This window comes from Pogona vitticeps, chromosome 4, assembly GCF_051106095.1.
Source record: "Pogona vitticeps strain Pit_001003342236 chromosome 4, PviZW2.1, whole genome shotgun sequence".
Classification (NCBI taxonomy): domain Eukaryota; kingdom Metazoa; phylum Chordata; class Lepidosauria; order Squamata; family Agamidae; genus Pogona; species Pogona vitticeps.
Genome location: NC_135786.1, coordinates 115071692 through 115084627, shown reverse-complemented (window position 1 = coordinate 115084627; position 12936 = coordinate 115071692). Strand labels below are relative to the sequence as shown.

Genomic DNA, 12936 nt, shown 5'->3' with positions numbered 1-12936 from the left:
CACTGTGTCTCCTTCCCTCCCTGTTTGCCAGAAAAGAAAATAAGCTGAAGACAAGGGATTGCACCATGCTTTCCAACACTCATTATTATCAGTTTATTTCTGTTAAAAAATATTGGTCATGGTGGCAGACATAACAAAATAAATTAAAAACCAAAGAAATCTTAACGGTGAAACCATTAAAACCATCAAAATAATCAAAGCAATTGAAATAATGATCTAAAAACAGTTTTAAGGCTAATTTGAAGAGATATGTTTTCACATATCTGGAGGCGACTCTTGAGAGTCCCCTGGACTGCAAAGAGAACAAACCTATCCATTCTGAAGGAAATCAACCCTGAGTGCTCACTGGAAAGACAGATCCTGAAGCTGAGGCTCCAATACTTTGGCCATCGCATGAGAAGAGAAGACTACCTGGAAAAGACCCCATGTTGGGAAAGTGTGAAGGCAAGAGGAGAAGGGGACGACAGAGGATGAGATGGTTGGACAGTGTCATCGAAGCTACCAACATGAATTTGACCCAACTCTGGGAGGCAGTGGAAGACAGGAGGGCCTGGCATGCTCTGGCCCATGGGGTCACAACTTAATGACTAAGCAACAACAAAAATGTTTTCACAAAAGCAAAGAGAATGAGTAATAGTCATAACTCCAAGAGGAATGCATTCTGCAGTGTGGGAACAGCTCAGGAGAAGGTGTGCTTCTAGGTGCCTGTTAAATGGTTACAAGGAGTGAGGGCTTCTGGAGACAAACCCAGCCTGCTTCCTGTTTGATCTTGTGACCCCACTAAGATATAAGTTAGTGACCTGTCTTTCATTTGGGGAACTGGAGCCAGGGAGGAAAACTTGACCCCCATGTTTTTTGCAACTGTCAACTTCTCTTGCATCCAGTGTAGTGTACTAAACAGAGATTGGGATTCAAATCCACCCTTGACTGTGAAAGCTCACTGAGTGAATGGAAAACCAGTCTTTAAAACCAGTCCTTAAATATCTCACTTACCTTGAAAACTCTGTTGGGGTTGTTTTAAGTCAATTCTAGCTTGACAGCACATAACTAACCAAAGCTTATCTTTCTAAAATTATGCAAAGGATTCTTACCCAGTATAACTGAAAGGGGTTCTCTTTTAGTGAAATTAGTGTGTGTGTTTGTGTGTGTTTGAAGTATGAAGCCAAATGGAGTACAACAACCTGATATGTTTCATTAGTAATTCCCAACAAATGCTTTAAAGGCATATTACCTTCTTTAAGGCTAGAATTGGTGCTGATCACAATTCTTGGCCCACTTGTCTAGACCATTTTGGCATTGGAAAGATGAACGAAAATGGCCAATGCTTGCTGGAGTTTTGCTGTTATTATGGTCTTTGTGTCAGCAACACTTTCTTTAATACGAAGCTTAAACACAGTTTCCTGGAGACATCCAAGATCAAAGCATTGGCATCAGCTCGATTTGATCCTTACTAGACATTCTAGCCTTCCTAGTATTATAATCACACGTAGTTATCAGAGTGCAGATTGTGATACTGATCACTCCCTGGTGTGTAGTAGAGTAAAACTGCGAACAAAGAGATTGTATCACATAAAAAGGAAGGAAGACCAAGTACTGTATTGACATCAGCAAGACTCGCGATCAAAGAAAAGTGGAGGAATTTGCCCAAGCACTTAAGGAAACCCTTCCAGGCCCAGCTGAGGCAAATGCACCTGAACGATGGGAACATTTCAAGAACGCTGTGTATAACACCACCTTGTCCACATTTGGCAAGAAGACCAAAAAGACGGCCGACTGGTTCAAAGCCCATTTGGAGGAGTTGATGCCAGCCATTGAGGATAAGAGGAGAGCTGTAGCAGCATACAAAGCCTGTCCTAATGTGTACAGCTTGCAAGCTGTTCGAGCTGCTCGTAGCCAAGTCCAACAGGCTGCCAGGAGATGATCCAACGATTATTGGCTTCAGCTCTGTGCTCAGATACAGATAGCAGCGGACACAGGCAATGTCAAGGGAATGTATAATGATATCAAACAGGCTTTAGGTCCAATACAGAAGAAACCTGCTCCCTTGAAGTCTGCTACAGGCGTCATCATCTAGGATCGAGCACAGCAGATAGACCGCTGGGTGCAGCAGTACTCTGAGCTATATTCCAGAGAGAATGTAGTAACCAAAGAAGCATTAAATAACATTGAGTGCCTGCCTGTCTTGGAAGAGTTGGACAGTGAACCAACCTTAGCAGAAATAAAAGCAGCCTTGTATTCCCTCGCCTCTGGCAAGGCACCTGAAAAGGATAACGTCCCTGTTGAAGTGCTGTAAAGAGATCATCACCACCAAACTGTATGAAATCTTTTGTCTTTGCTGGAGGGAAGGTGGAGTACCACAGGACATGAAGGATGCAAACATCATCACATTGTACAAGAACAAAGGAGACAGGGGTGACTGTAATAACTACCATGGCATCTCTCTTCTCAGTGTTGTAGGGAAGCTGCTTGCCCGTGTAGTGCTGAAGAGGCTCCAGGTGCTTGCATACAGAGTCTATCCAGAATCACAGTGTGGATTTCAAGCTAATAGATCCACCACTGACATGGTATTCTCCCTCAGACAGTTGCAGGAGAAATGCAGGGAACAACAACATCCAGTCTTTGTGGCCTTCATAGATCTCACAAAGGCCTTTGATTAGATTTGCAGGGATGGCCTTTTTAAAATACTTCCCAAGATTGGATGTCCACCTCATCTTATTAACATCATCAGGTCCTTTCATGAGGGAATGAAAGGCACTGTAGTTTTTGATGGCTCAACATCAGATCCCTTTGACATCCAAAGCAGAGTGAAACAGGGCTATGTCCTTGCACAAACCCTGTTTGGGATCTTTTTTTGCTGTCATGCTGGAGCACACCTTTGGAACTGCAACAGGTTTCTATCTCCGGACCAGATCAGACAGAAAGCTGTTTAATCTCTCTAGATTGAGAGCGAGGACCAAAGTCCAGGGGTAATGCATGCGAGGCTTCCTCTTCACCGATGATGCAGCCATTGTTGCCCACTTTGCTGAAGACCTCCAACAACTCATGAATCGTTTTGCCAAGACTTTGGACTAACAATCAGCCTGAAGAAAACACAAGTCATGGGCCAGAGCATGGACTCACCTCCTTCTACAGTATTACCAATCTCCACGCAATAATTGGAGGTTGTTTGTGACTTTGTGTAGCTTGGCTCAATGATCTGACACTATCTCCCTAGATGTTGAGCTGGATAAACGCATTGGCAAAGCAGCTACCATGTTCTCTAGACCAACCTTTTCAATACTAAGGACCGGTTTTCTTGAAGACCATTCTTCCAAGGACCGGTAGGGTGGGGGGAGTGGTGGGCTGCCGCCACCAGGATCTGTGAATGGGGGCGTCCATGCGTGGGGGTACTTGTTATGCAGTACTGTAGTATGTTATGCATTAAGCACCATTTCCCATTGAAATGCATGGGAACAGGATTAATCCATTCCAACATTTCAAAAAAAAAATACACAAAATAAATAAAATTAAAATAAACAGAGCAAGTCCCATGCTGGGACTGAGGAAAAAAACACCACAAATCCAAAAACAAAAAAAGCACAGAAAAATAACCCCCAGTCCAAACCCCACCCAGAAGAGTTTTTAAAAAGGAAAAAGCAGCATTTTACCAGTCCAAAGCCGCCTCAACCTCGTGGACTTCCATAGCTGCTGCTGGGAGGCCTCCGGCAGGCCTCCCACACTTCCACCACCGCCTGGAAAGTGAGCAGCATTGATGGGCCCAGTGGCGGAACATAAGAGCCCGGGAAATTCAAATGGCCTCCCCACTAGGCTCTGTCTCCAGCTGCTGGGTCCGTCCGCGGGGGTGGTGGAAATAGTAGCCTTCCCCTGGTACGACTGCACTGTAAACATGTAGTTCCTGATGGACGCACATTTAGACTGGCTTTTTGAGGGTGTTGGTGGAGGTGGGGGGCGGAGGCTGTAATATCCTTCCTTCCCGCCTCTCCCTGGAGAAAAGGAGCTTTCCGGGAGGGGATGGTGAACAGGAAAAGGGTTTGAGAGGGAAGAGCTCAGCCAGCACCCACCCTGTCCGCCTTCCGCGCCTTGAAAATACGCAGCCACCCCCTGAAGGCTTCCTATGTATGCATTTAGGCTTCACCGGCTTTTGCCAATGCCCAAGGAAAGTCCGTGCAGCTGCGCCTCTGATCCTGGACAAGGCGCGTTTCCAAGGCAGTAACTTTTGTGAAGACCAAACTACCCCAGCTAGCCACCCCAATCCTCACACGGCAAGCTTCCCCGTCTGGCGAAAAAATCAGATCTGTTTCCGAGACAGGGGCTCTCCTTCCTTGCCACGAGAAAGGGACCTGGACCTTCTCTTTCCACCGCCCCCCCGACCAGGACTTCGGTTTTGGAAATGTGGAAAGAAAGCCCAGGCATTCCAGGCTTGCGCCCCGCGCAAGTTTGAGGTGCTTTCTCCAAACTCCCACTAATCGTAGGAGAGACCCTTTCCTTCTCTTCCCCCCACCCACAAACACGGCCAAAGAGAGAGAGATTGAGCCCTGATAGGGCAGACGAGGACAAAGCGACTGCCCTGAGGGGAAGAGGTGGCGCAAGCTCTCTCCCTCAGGGTGGCGGTTTTGGCGGGACAATGTGCAGCCGGTGGGGACTGAGGGAACTGAGACCAGGAGACAGGGAGGAGGGCGGAGGGTGCACCGGCAAGAAGCAGGAAAGGCTGAGAAAGCGGGACAAGGAGGCTGTCTGGGCAGTCCTGCTGCACTGGAGGAAATGGCTTCCCAGCCACCTCCATGCCCTCTCATGCAGCGCGATGAGTCCTTGCTGAATGGTGAGTGCAGCCAGGCAGGTGGGCAGCCCTGGGTGAGGATTGACCGCCATCCCCCCATCTCCAGGCAAAGGCAACCCTCAGCTGGGGCCAGCCTTGCCCAGGGCTGCCCACCCTCCCTTGCTCTCTGTCCCTCTTCTTCACTTAGCCGGGAAAGAGAAGAGCAGCAAGGATGGCGGCAGCGGCAGCCCGCTGTCCTCTCCAGCCGGCTCCTCTGCTCTTCTCTTTCCCAGCTAAGTGAAGAAGAGGGACAGAGAGCAAGGGAAGGTGGGCAGCCGATGGAAGGTGCTCAGCAGGGAGGGAGGGGGACTTGCCGGCCTTAGCTTCAAGACCCAGCCTGGGCAGCTGCACACCATCGGCGAGGCAAGCGGGGCTCTGGCAGTGGGAGATGCTTCTGCTTCCAGAGAAAGAGGAGGCGAGGGCTGCCAGGCAGGGCCTCCATGAGCGACGGAGTCAGCACTGCAAGGGTGGAAATGAGGCCCCACTTCCCTCACCGACAGACCTGTTCTTTCCAACCGGACCTCGCTCCCGCCCTTGCAGCGCTGGCTCCGTCGCTCATGGCGGCCCTGCCCGGGAGCCCTCGCCTCCTTCTCTGGCAGGGGAAATAACCCCTGCCACGGGAGCTCCACTTGCCTCGCCGATTGAAAGTGCTCAGCAGGGAGGGAGGGGGCCGCCCAGGCTGCGTCTTGGAGCTAAGGCCAGCGAGTCCCCCTCCCTCCCTGCTGAGCACTTTCAATCGGCGAGGCAAGCCAGGCTCTGGTGGCAGGGGATGTTTCCCCTGCCGGAGAAGGAGGAGGCGAGGGCTCCCGGGCAGGGCAGCCAGGAGCAATGGAGCCACTGCTGCAAGGGCAGGAGCGAGGCTCCGATGGAGGCTCCAGAAGGCGAGCCCCACACGGGGGCAGCAGCAGAGGGGAAGCCGCCCTCCTGGATCCTCTTCCACAGAGGAGGAGCAGCACCCCTTGCAGCCCAGCCCAGCCCACCTTTCCCACCCAGGAAGAGGCGGCCGCAGCCAGGCAGGAAGCAGCAGGATCGGCTGCTCGCCCTGGGTGGGGTGGCGCCGAGCACAGTGACCAGCTGTTGGCGCTTCCTGGGCAGGCTGCCCACAACAGCTTCCCTGCAGCGAAAGACCGCTGGGGGGACCCATTAGGATGGAAACACACCCCTCAGCCAGTTCGACACACCCCGCGGGGGAGGTGGGGGGCAGAGACTTGTCTCTGCAGCCCAGTTCCGGTAAGCCCGGGGACCGGCACTGGGCCGCGGACCGGGGGTTGATGACCCCTGCTCTAGACTCCCAAAGAGAGTATGGCTCAATAAGAAGCTGATGACATATACCAAGATCCATGTCTGTAGAGCCTGTGTCCTGAGCACACTCCTGTACTGCAGTGAGTCCTTTGTGCATGGCAGGAGAGGAAGCTGAACACCTTCCATATGCGTTGCCTTTGAAGCATTTTTGGTATCAGCTGGCAGGACAAAGTTCCAAATAGAGTAGTCCTAGAACGAGCTGGAATTTTAGCATGTATACATCGCTGAAACACTGACGCCGACATTGGCTTGGGCATGTCGTGAGAATGACTGATGGTTGAATTCCAAAAGATCTCCTGTACGGAGAATTAGTGCAGGGAAATCTCCCCAGAGAGAGGCCACAGCTGCGATACAAGCACATCTGCAAGCAGGATCTGAAGGTCTTAGGAATGAACCTCAGCAGATGGGAAACCCTGACATCTGAGCATTCAGCCTGGCGGCAGGCATTGCATCATGGCCTCTCCCAATTTGAAGAGACCCTTGTCCAGCAGGCGGAGGCAAAGAGGCAGTCACAAAAGCAGCCAAATCAGGGAGCTGGACAGGGGACAGATTGTATTTGTCTTCAGTGTGGAAGTAATTGTCACTCTCGAATTGGCCTTCTCAGCCACACTAGATGCTGTTCCAAGTCACATTACCATAATCTTTCGAGACTGAAGGATGCCTAAACTAACCTTTTTTAAATCTTAAAGAAGGACAATAGGACTTTAATGCCTTAACAAAACTATAGAGTGAGACGATTTTCATATTATATAGCTTTACTAGTATTGTGAGTGACCAGTAAGGCAAGTTCTGGTCTATAATATTTCCTTGTCTCATCTCTTTGGCTAGTAGAAGCTTCTTTAGCAATATACTTGCTACGGTGCTATTTTAAGAATGGTGTAAATAAAGTCATAATAATCACCTCTACCTGAACATTGTGGTTGAATTTAAATTTCAGGGGTGGAGGATCATTAATGTTCTGATACTTAAGTTTCCCTAAAATAGCAAGTCAGTGGCAATTCATATACTGTCATGAGATTTCTGCTATACTATACTATCCTGTACCACTTCAGTTATACTAGGAGGGGAGTGATTGTATGGAGGTATTTATAGTTGTGTCTCACAAGAGAAAATTAATCCATTCCACGGTTAATGCTGTCTAGCGAAAATTTTGTCTTGTGAAGCGCGGTTTCCCATAGGAGTGCATTGAAATGTAATTAATGCATTCCTGTGGGGAAAAAAGTCAGAAAGCAAAAATGGTCAGAAAAAAGTCACTTGCCAGGTACAGTAAACCAAGCCCCGCTCCTCACAGTGCCTTGGTAGCCCCAGAACAGCCAGACTCTCTGTGAGCAGAGCGCCGAACTGCTGAGAGTTGGCAGCCATTTTGAGAGGTAGTAGCCATGTAGTCGCCTCTCAAAATGGCTGCCGCCTCTCTGCTGGTTGCCGACTCTCAGCTGTTCTGCGCTCTGCTCACACAGAGTCTGGCTATTCTGGGGCTACCAAGGCACTGTGAGGAGCGGGGCTCTGTCTACTGTACCTGGTAAGTGACTTTTTCTGACTTTTTTTTGGTTTCTGACTTTTTTCCCCATAGGAATGCATTAATTAAATTTCAATGCATTCCTATGGGAAACCCACCTCGCAAGACGAAAAATATCGCAAGACCCATTCATCTTGTGAGTTTTTTGTCCCGCAAGGCATTTGTCTTGCGTGGCACCACTGTACAGTGTCTTTGATCCTAAGATACTATAAAGAAATGGATGCAAGAGGGTCCAACTTAGCCTAGTGATTCTCTGAGCTACTTGTGGCTCAAAGAAATTCATGGAAGATACATTTCTCATATCCTTCTCTCCGTTTGCAACCTAAAATACCTGGGGAGTGGGGTCCTGCTCATGTGTGTTATATGGCTTGAAAAGCCATTTAGCAAGAAGACGACAAGGGAAGAGAAACATTCCTTCTACAAACTCTCTTAAATTGAACCAAAATTGAACAGAGTTGTGCAGTCCATAAGCAATATCCACAGTCAGGTTTGGTTAATGCCTTTATTAGAACTGCAGGTCCAGAATTTGATTTACAGGACTCTTCATCAGGCTGGGCTCCAACAGCTTGTGGAGAAAGTTAAAACAAAAAGTCCAGAAATAATTTTGAATGGATAGTGAAGCTGTAAAATCTGAAATCTAGATACTGCAAACATAAAGAATCAGTTTGAGGTGTGGTGATGTCAGGTTTCATCTTAGAGAACATAGGACTGCTGTCTTTCTCCATCTCTATAGACAAAAGAGTGCTAGTCCCTCAGTATTTTCAGTTGCCTTTTCTTAAATCACATTGGTCATGTGCCAGCTGGAAACAGAAGGATCCAAAAACAGCAATCTGAATATCAGAAAATCTGGAGTTTATGTGGCATACTTACTTAACTAAATTTTCCTAAACTCCAAACCATTTCAGCTACCGTATTTTTTGCTCCATAAGATGCACTTCCCCCCCCCCCAAAATGTGGGTGGGAAAGTCTGTGCATCTTATGGAGCAAAGGCAGCAATTTCGTCCCTGCTGGCCCCGTGGGGGGGAGCGTCACAAGGGTCTGGGTGAGCCTTCCAGGACCCTTGCAACGCTCCCCCCACCCCCCACAGAGCCAGCGCGGGTGAAATCGCCAGCTTCCAGGTGGGGGAGCGTCGCAAGGGTCCTTGAAGGCTCACTCGGACCCTTGCGACACTCCTCCCACCCCTGCACAGATCCAGCGCCAGCAAAATCGCCAGTTTCTACGAGTCTTTTGAGGCTTGTCAAGCCTCAAAAGACTCCCAGAAACTGGCGTTTTTGCCCCCGCTGGCCCCATGGAGGGGTGGGGGGAAGCCTTGCAAGGGTCCGAGGGAGCCTTCCAGGACCCTTGTGTGGCTCCCCCCACCCTCCCACGGGTCCAGCATGGGCGAAATTGCCAGCTTCTAGGACCTTTTCTGAGCCTTTTAAGCCTCAGAAAAGGTCCTAGAAGCTGGCGATTTCACACACCCCCGCCCCGTGGGGGGGTGGGGGGAGCCTTGCAAGGGTCCGAGGGAGCCTTCCAGGACCCTTGCGTGGCTCCCCCAACCCCCCCACGGGTCCAGCATGGGCGAAATCGCCAGCTTCTAGGACCTTTTCTGAGCCTTTTAAGCCTCAGAAAAGGTCGTAGAAGCTGGCAATTTTGCCCCCCCCGGCCCCGTGGTGGGGGTGGGGGAGCCTTCCAGGACCCTTGCGAGGCTCCCCCCACCCCCCACGGGTCCAGCATGGGTGAAATCGGCAGCTTCTAGGACCTTTTCTGAGTCTTTTAAGCCTCAGAAAAGGTCCTAGAAGCTGGCGATTTTGCCCCCGCTGGCCCTGTGGTGGGGGTGGGGGAGCCTTCCAGGACCCTTGCGAGGTTCCCCCCACCCCCCATGGGTCCAACATGGGTGAAATCGCCAGCTTCTAGGACCTTTTCTGAGTCTTTTAAGCCTCAGAAAAGGTCCTAGAAGCTGGCGATTTTGCCCCCGCTGGCCCCGTGGTGGGGGTGGGGGAGCCTTCCAGGACCCTTGCGAGTCTCCCCCCACCCCACCCCCATGGGTCCAGCATGGGTGAAATCGCCAGCTTCTAGGACCTTTTCTGAGTCTTTTAAGCCTCAGAAAAGGTCCTAGAAGCTGCCGATTCCACACACCCCTGCCCCATGTGGGGGTGGGGGGAGCCTTGCAATGGTCCAAGGGAGCCTTCCAGGACCCTTGCCACACTCCCCCCCACCCCTGCACGGATCCAGCTCCAGCGAAATCACCAGTTTCTGGGAGTCTTGGGGCTTGGGAAGCCTCAGAAGAGTCCCAGAAGCTCACGATTTTGCCCCCTCTGACCCTGGGGGGGCAGGGTGAGTCTCTAAAGGGTCCTGGAACACACCCTAGGACCCTTTGGAGGCTCACCCTTCCCCCCCGCTGGGCCAGAGCGGGCGAAATCGCCACCTTCTGGGACTCTTTTGAGGCTTGGAAGGCTTCAGAAGAGTCCCAGAAGGTGGTGATTTTGCCCCCTCTGACCCCCGGGGGGGCAGGGTGAACCTCCAAAGGGTCCTAGGGTGTGTTCCATAAGATGGACCTCTCCATAAGGCTCACCAATTTTTAGGAGAAGAAAACAGATTATTTTTTCCTGTTTTCTTCTCCTAAAAATTTGGTGCGTATTATGGAGAGGTGCGTCTTATGGAGCGAAAAATACGGTACTTTCCATTCTATTGTGCCTTATTTCTATTATTATTACTGTTTTCTTCACTGATTTTCACATCTGTTCACCTACCATCAGTCTCCAACAAAAGATAAATGCTGACAAATAATATGATTTCTAAATTCATTTTTGTATTAATATGTGAGAATGTGATTGGTGATGATGAACGCCATGTTCCTCCAGGGTTGATCAGCCCATTCATCACCTCAAGTAGAATTGTAGGCTGCTGCTTTACAGGAACAATCACATTCAAAACCAGAGATTTCTTCACAACTCTTCTATTGCAATCTAGATTATCTAACCTGCAATTAGGAGACTTTGGTGCAAGTGATTTCCTTCTGCTTCATTTGTCTCATATCCTCTGTAAATTAAGGGAACTTAATTATATGATGGAAGATTATTAGGTGCATCATATTGACCTGTTTAACACTGCTAATGGCAGATTTTATGTTCCTTAAAGTTCTAAAATCAGGCCAGTTTAATAAATCTTTATGAGTGACTAGATCACTCATAAAGACCAAAAAAAAGCTATTCTGTAGGTTAAGATTGCCTGCTTCTTTCTTTATTCGTATCAGAGTGTGGCACAATTCAAAATCATGGATGCATGTGAAATATAGACAAAATCAAAACCCAATTTAAATATCAAGACAACCATACTGTTTTTGACCAGAAGTGGTCAGAGTTTAAGATATGTGCAAAAATCTTTACTCGATTTCAGTTGTCGTCCAGGGGATCCGCATCCATGGAGTGGAGGGTGGTTTGGTGCTGTTCCAGTTGTGTTAGTTTTTTGAGTCACTTTCCTTGAGGTCGCTTCAGTAAGATAGTGGTAACAGCAGCAATGATTCAGAGGTTTTGCTTCACATCTGCTGCTGTTTTAATTTAACATAGATATGGATGACAACTGATGAAGGATAGCACATTCTTCCTCTCTTTAGAAATATTTTCACATCCTGAAATGTCTTCCTCGCAATTTGTCTAAGAGTGAACCTTTAAAAAAAAGTGTTAATCGTCTGGTAAAATAATTCCATCAGAAAATGCCAAAGTCAAGGTTACAGGTCTCGTGTTTTGCCTGAAAGGTTATGATTTAAATTTAATACCTTGCAATTCCATCCGCCTGCTGTTTCCTTTCAGCTCATTCTGCTTTCCTGGGCATGTCTGAAGTAATTTTACAGTAGCACCTATAGTTAATTGCCCCGGTGCAAAAGTGTTTTCCAAAACTGGTCTCTGCTAGTTGGCTTTTCTCTTGTTCCAAGAGGTAGACTTTTGATTATTTTCCCTTCTAGTAATAAATCAAGATCCAATTAACCAGTTTTTATTTAGTCATGGCAGAGTTCTGAGTTGCAATACATTGAAAGAAATGGAAATGATGGTTCTCAGCATGTTGATGATGGAATATCCATCTTGAATAGAATTCTCTCTTATCTCTCTTGTCCTGTTTGGTTTTCAAACCAACTGCTCCTGTATCTGTGAAACATTTTAATCATTCGACACTATGCAAGCACTTGATTGTAACCTATGTTCATTCTGCCGTTTTCCCCTCTAGCCTCTACTTGTGAATTTTCTGATATTGTGGAACTGTTATTGAAATTCGGAGCTGACTCTACTCTTCGAGACACAGAAGGGTACTTGCCTGAGGAGGTGACAGACTGTAGAGTAATCACTGCCATGCTGCAGAAGCACACCGCTGGCAAAACTTAACCGAAGACCAAGGAAGTCCAGATATCCCAGCTGAAGGATTCCAAAAGGAACAAAGATGGCAGTAACTCATCTTACTGCCTGTTTGATATGGAACCACTTCTGTGACAGGGTTTATTGTGAATATATATTTCTGGGACCAGAAAATAATGCAGTGGAGTACGCACTTCTCGGCTCAGTCCTGCTGTGACCTACAAGGTGGAACACAACCCCATCCATCAGTTGTAACTTGCGATGTGCTTGACAGCCCCATTTTGATGCCCCAAGATGAACCTGAATGGATTTACAGAGCTTCTAGTGGCCCATAAAATATGGTTTGTGGATTGTGCTGAGTTTAGTACGACACGTTTCATGTCGACCTTGCTACTGCATGAAACTCATTTTGCCAGTGAAGCTTTACCATGGCTCTGGCAATGACATAAAGGAGCAGCCCATGTTCTGATCCTGTATGTTTTTTCCCAAGTGAACACGCATAGTATTGGGTTGCTCTTTTGCAAAATATAGCTGACTAAGAAGAAAAATTTTGGGCAGGAATATGGGAAGGACCCACTTTTCAAAGCTTTATCTAGCAAACAATACTACTGAAAGCAAGTGCTTTGTCAATATTGTTACTTCCCTGAAGTACAAAAGGGAAGCAGTTCCTTTCTCTAAGACAGTGGTTCCCAGTCTTGGGCAACCCGGGTGTTCTTGGACTACAACTCTCAGAAGCTTTTACCAACAGCTATTCTGGCTGAGGTTTCTGGGAATTGCAGTCCAAGAACACCAGGGTTACTCAAAGCTGAGAACCACTGCTGTAAGGTAACAAAATAGAGGGGTTTTGCCTGACTTCTGCAGATAAAATGGGAAAACAGGAAGGCTGAGCTGTTACTGTATTAGCTGGCGCCTCTATTGTGTGCATCCCTCTGTCTATATAAAATATAAAGTACTGCACGATAAAAGATATCAAA

General features: G+C 48.2%; 1 protein-coding gene across 1 annotated transcript in view; it reads left to right on the top strand.

The window, feature by feature from the left end:
* Nucleotides 1-12936, top strand: part of ACBD6 (acyl-CoA binding domain containing 6) — a 261573-nt gene extending 248637 nt beyond the window's left edge. The window contains exon 8 of the mRNA XM_020789738.3: nucleotides 11838-12936. Within this exon, the coding sequence (XP_020645397.1) occupies nucleotides 11838-11992 (155 nt within the window). The 3' untranslated portion in view covers nucleotides 11993-12936. The remainder of the gene's footprint in view (nucleotides 1-11837) is intronic.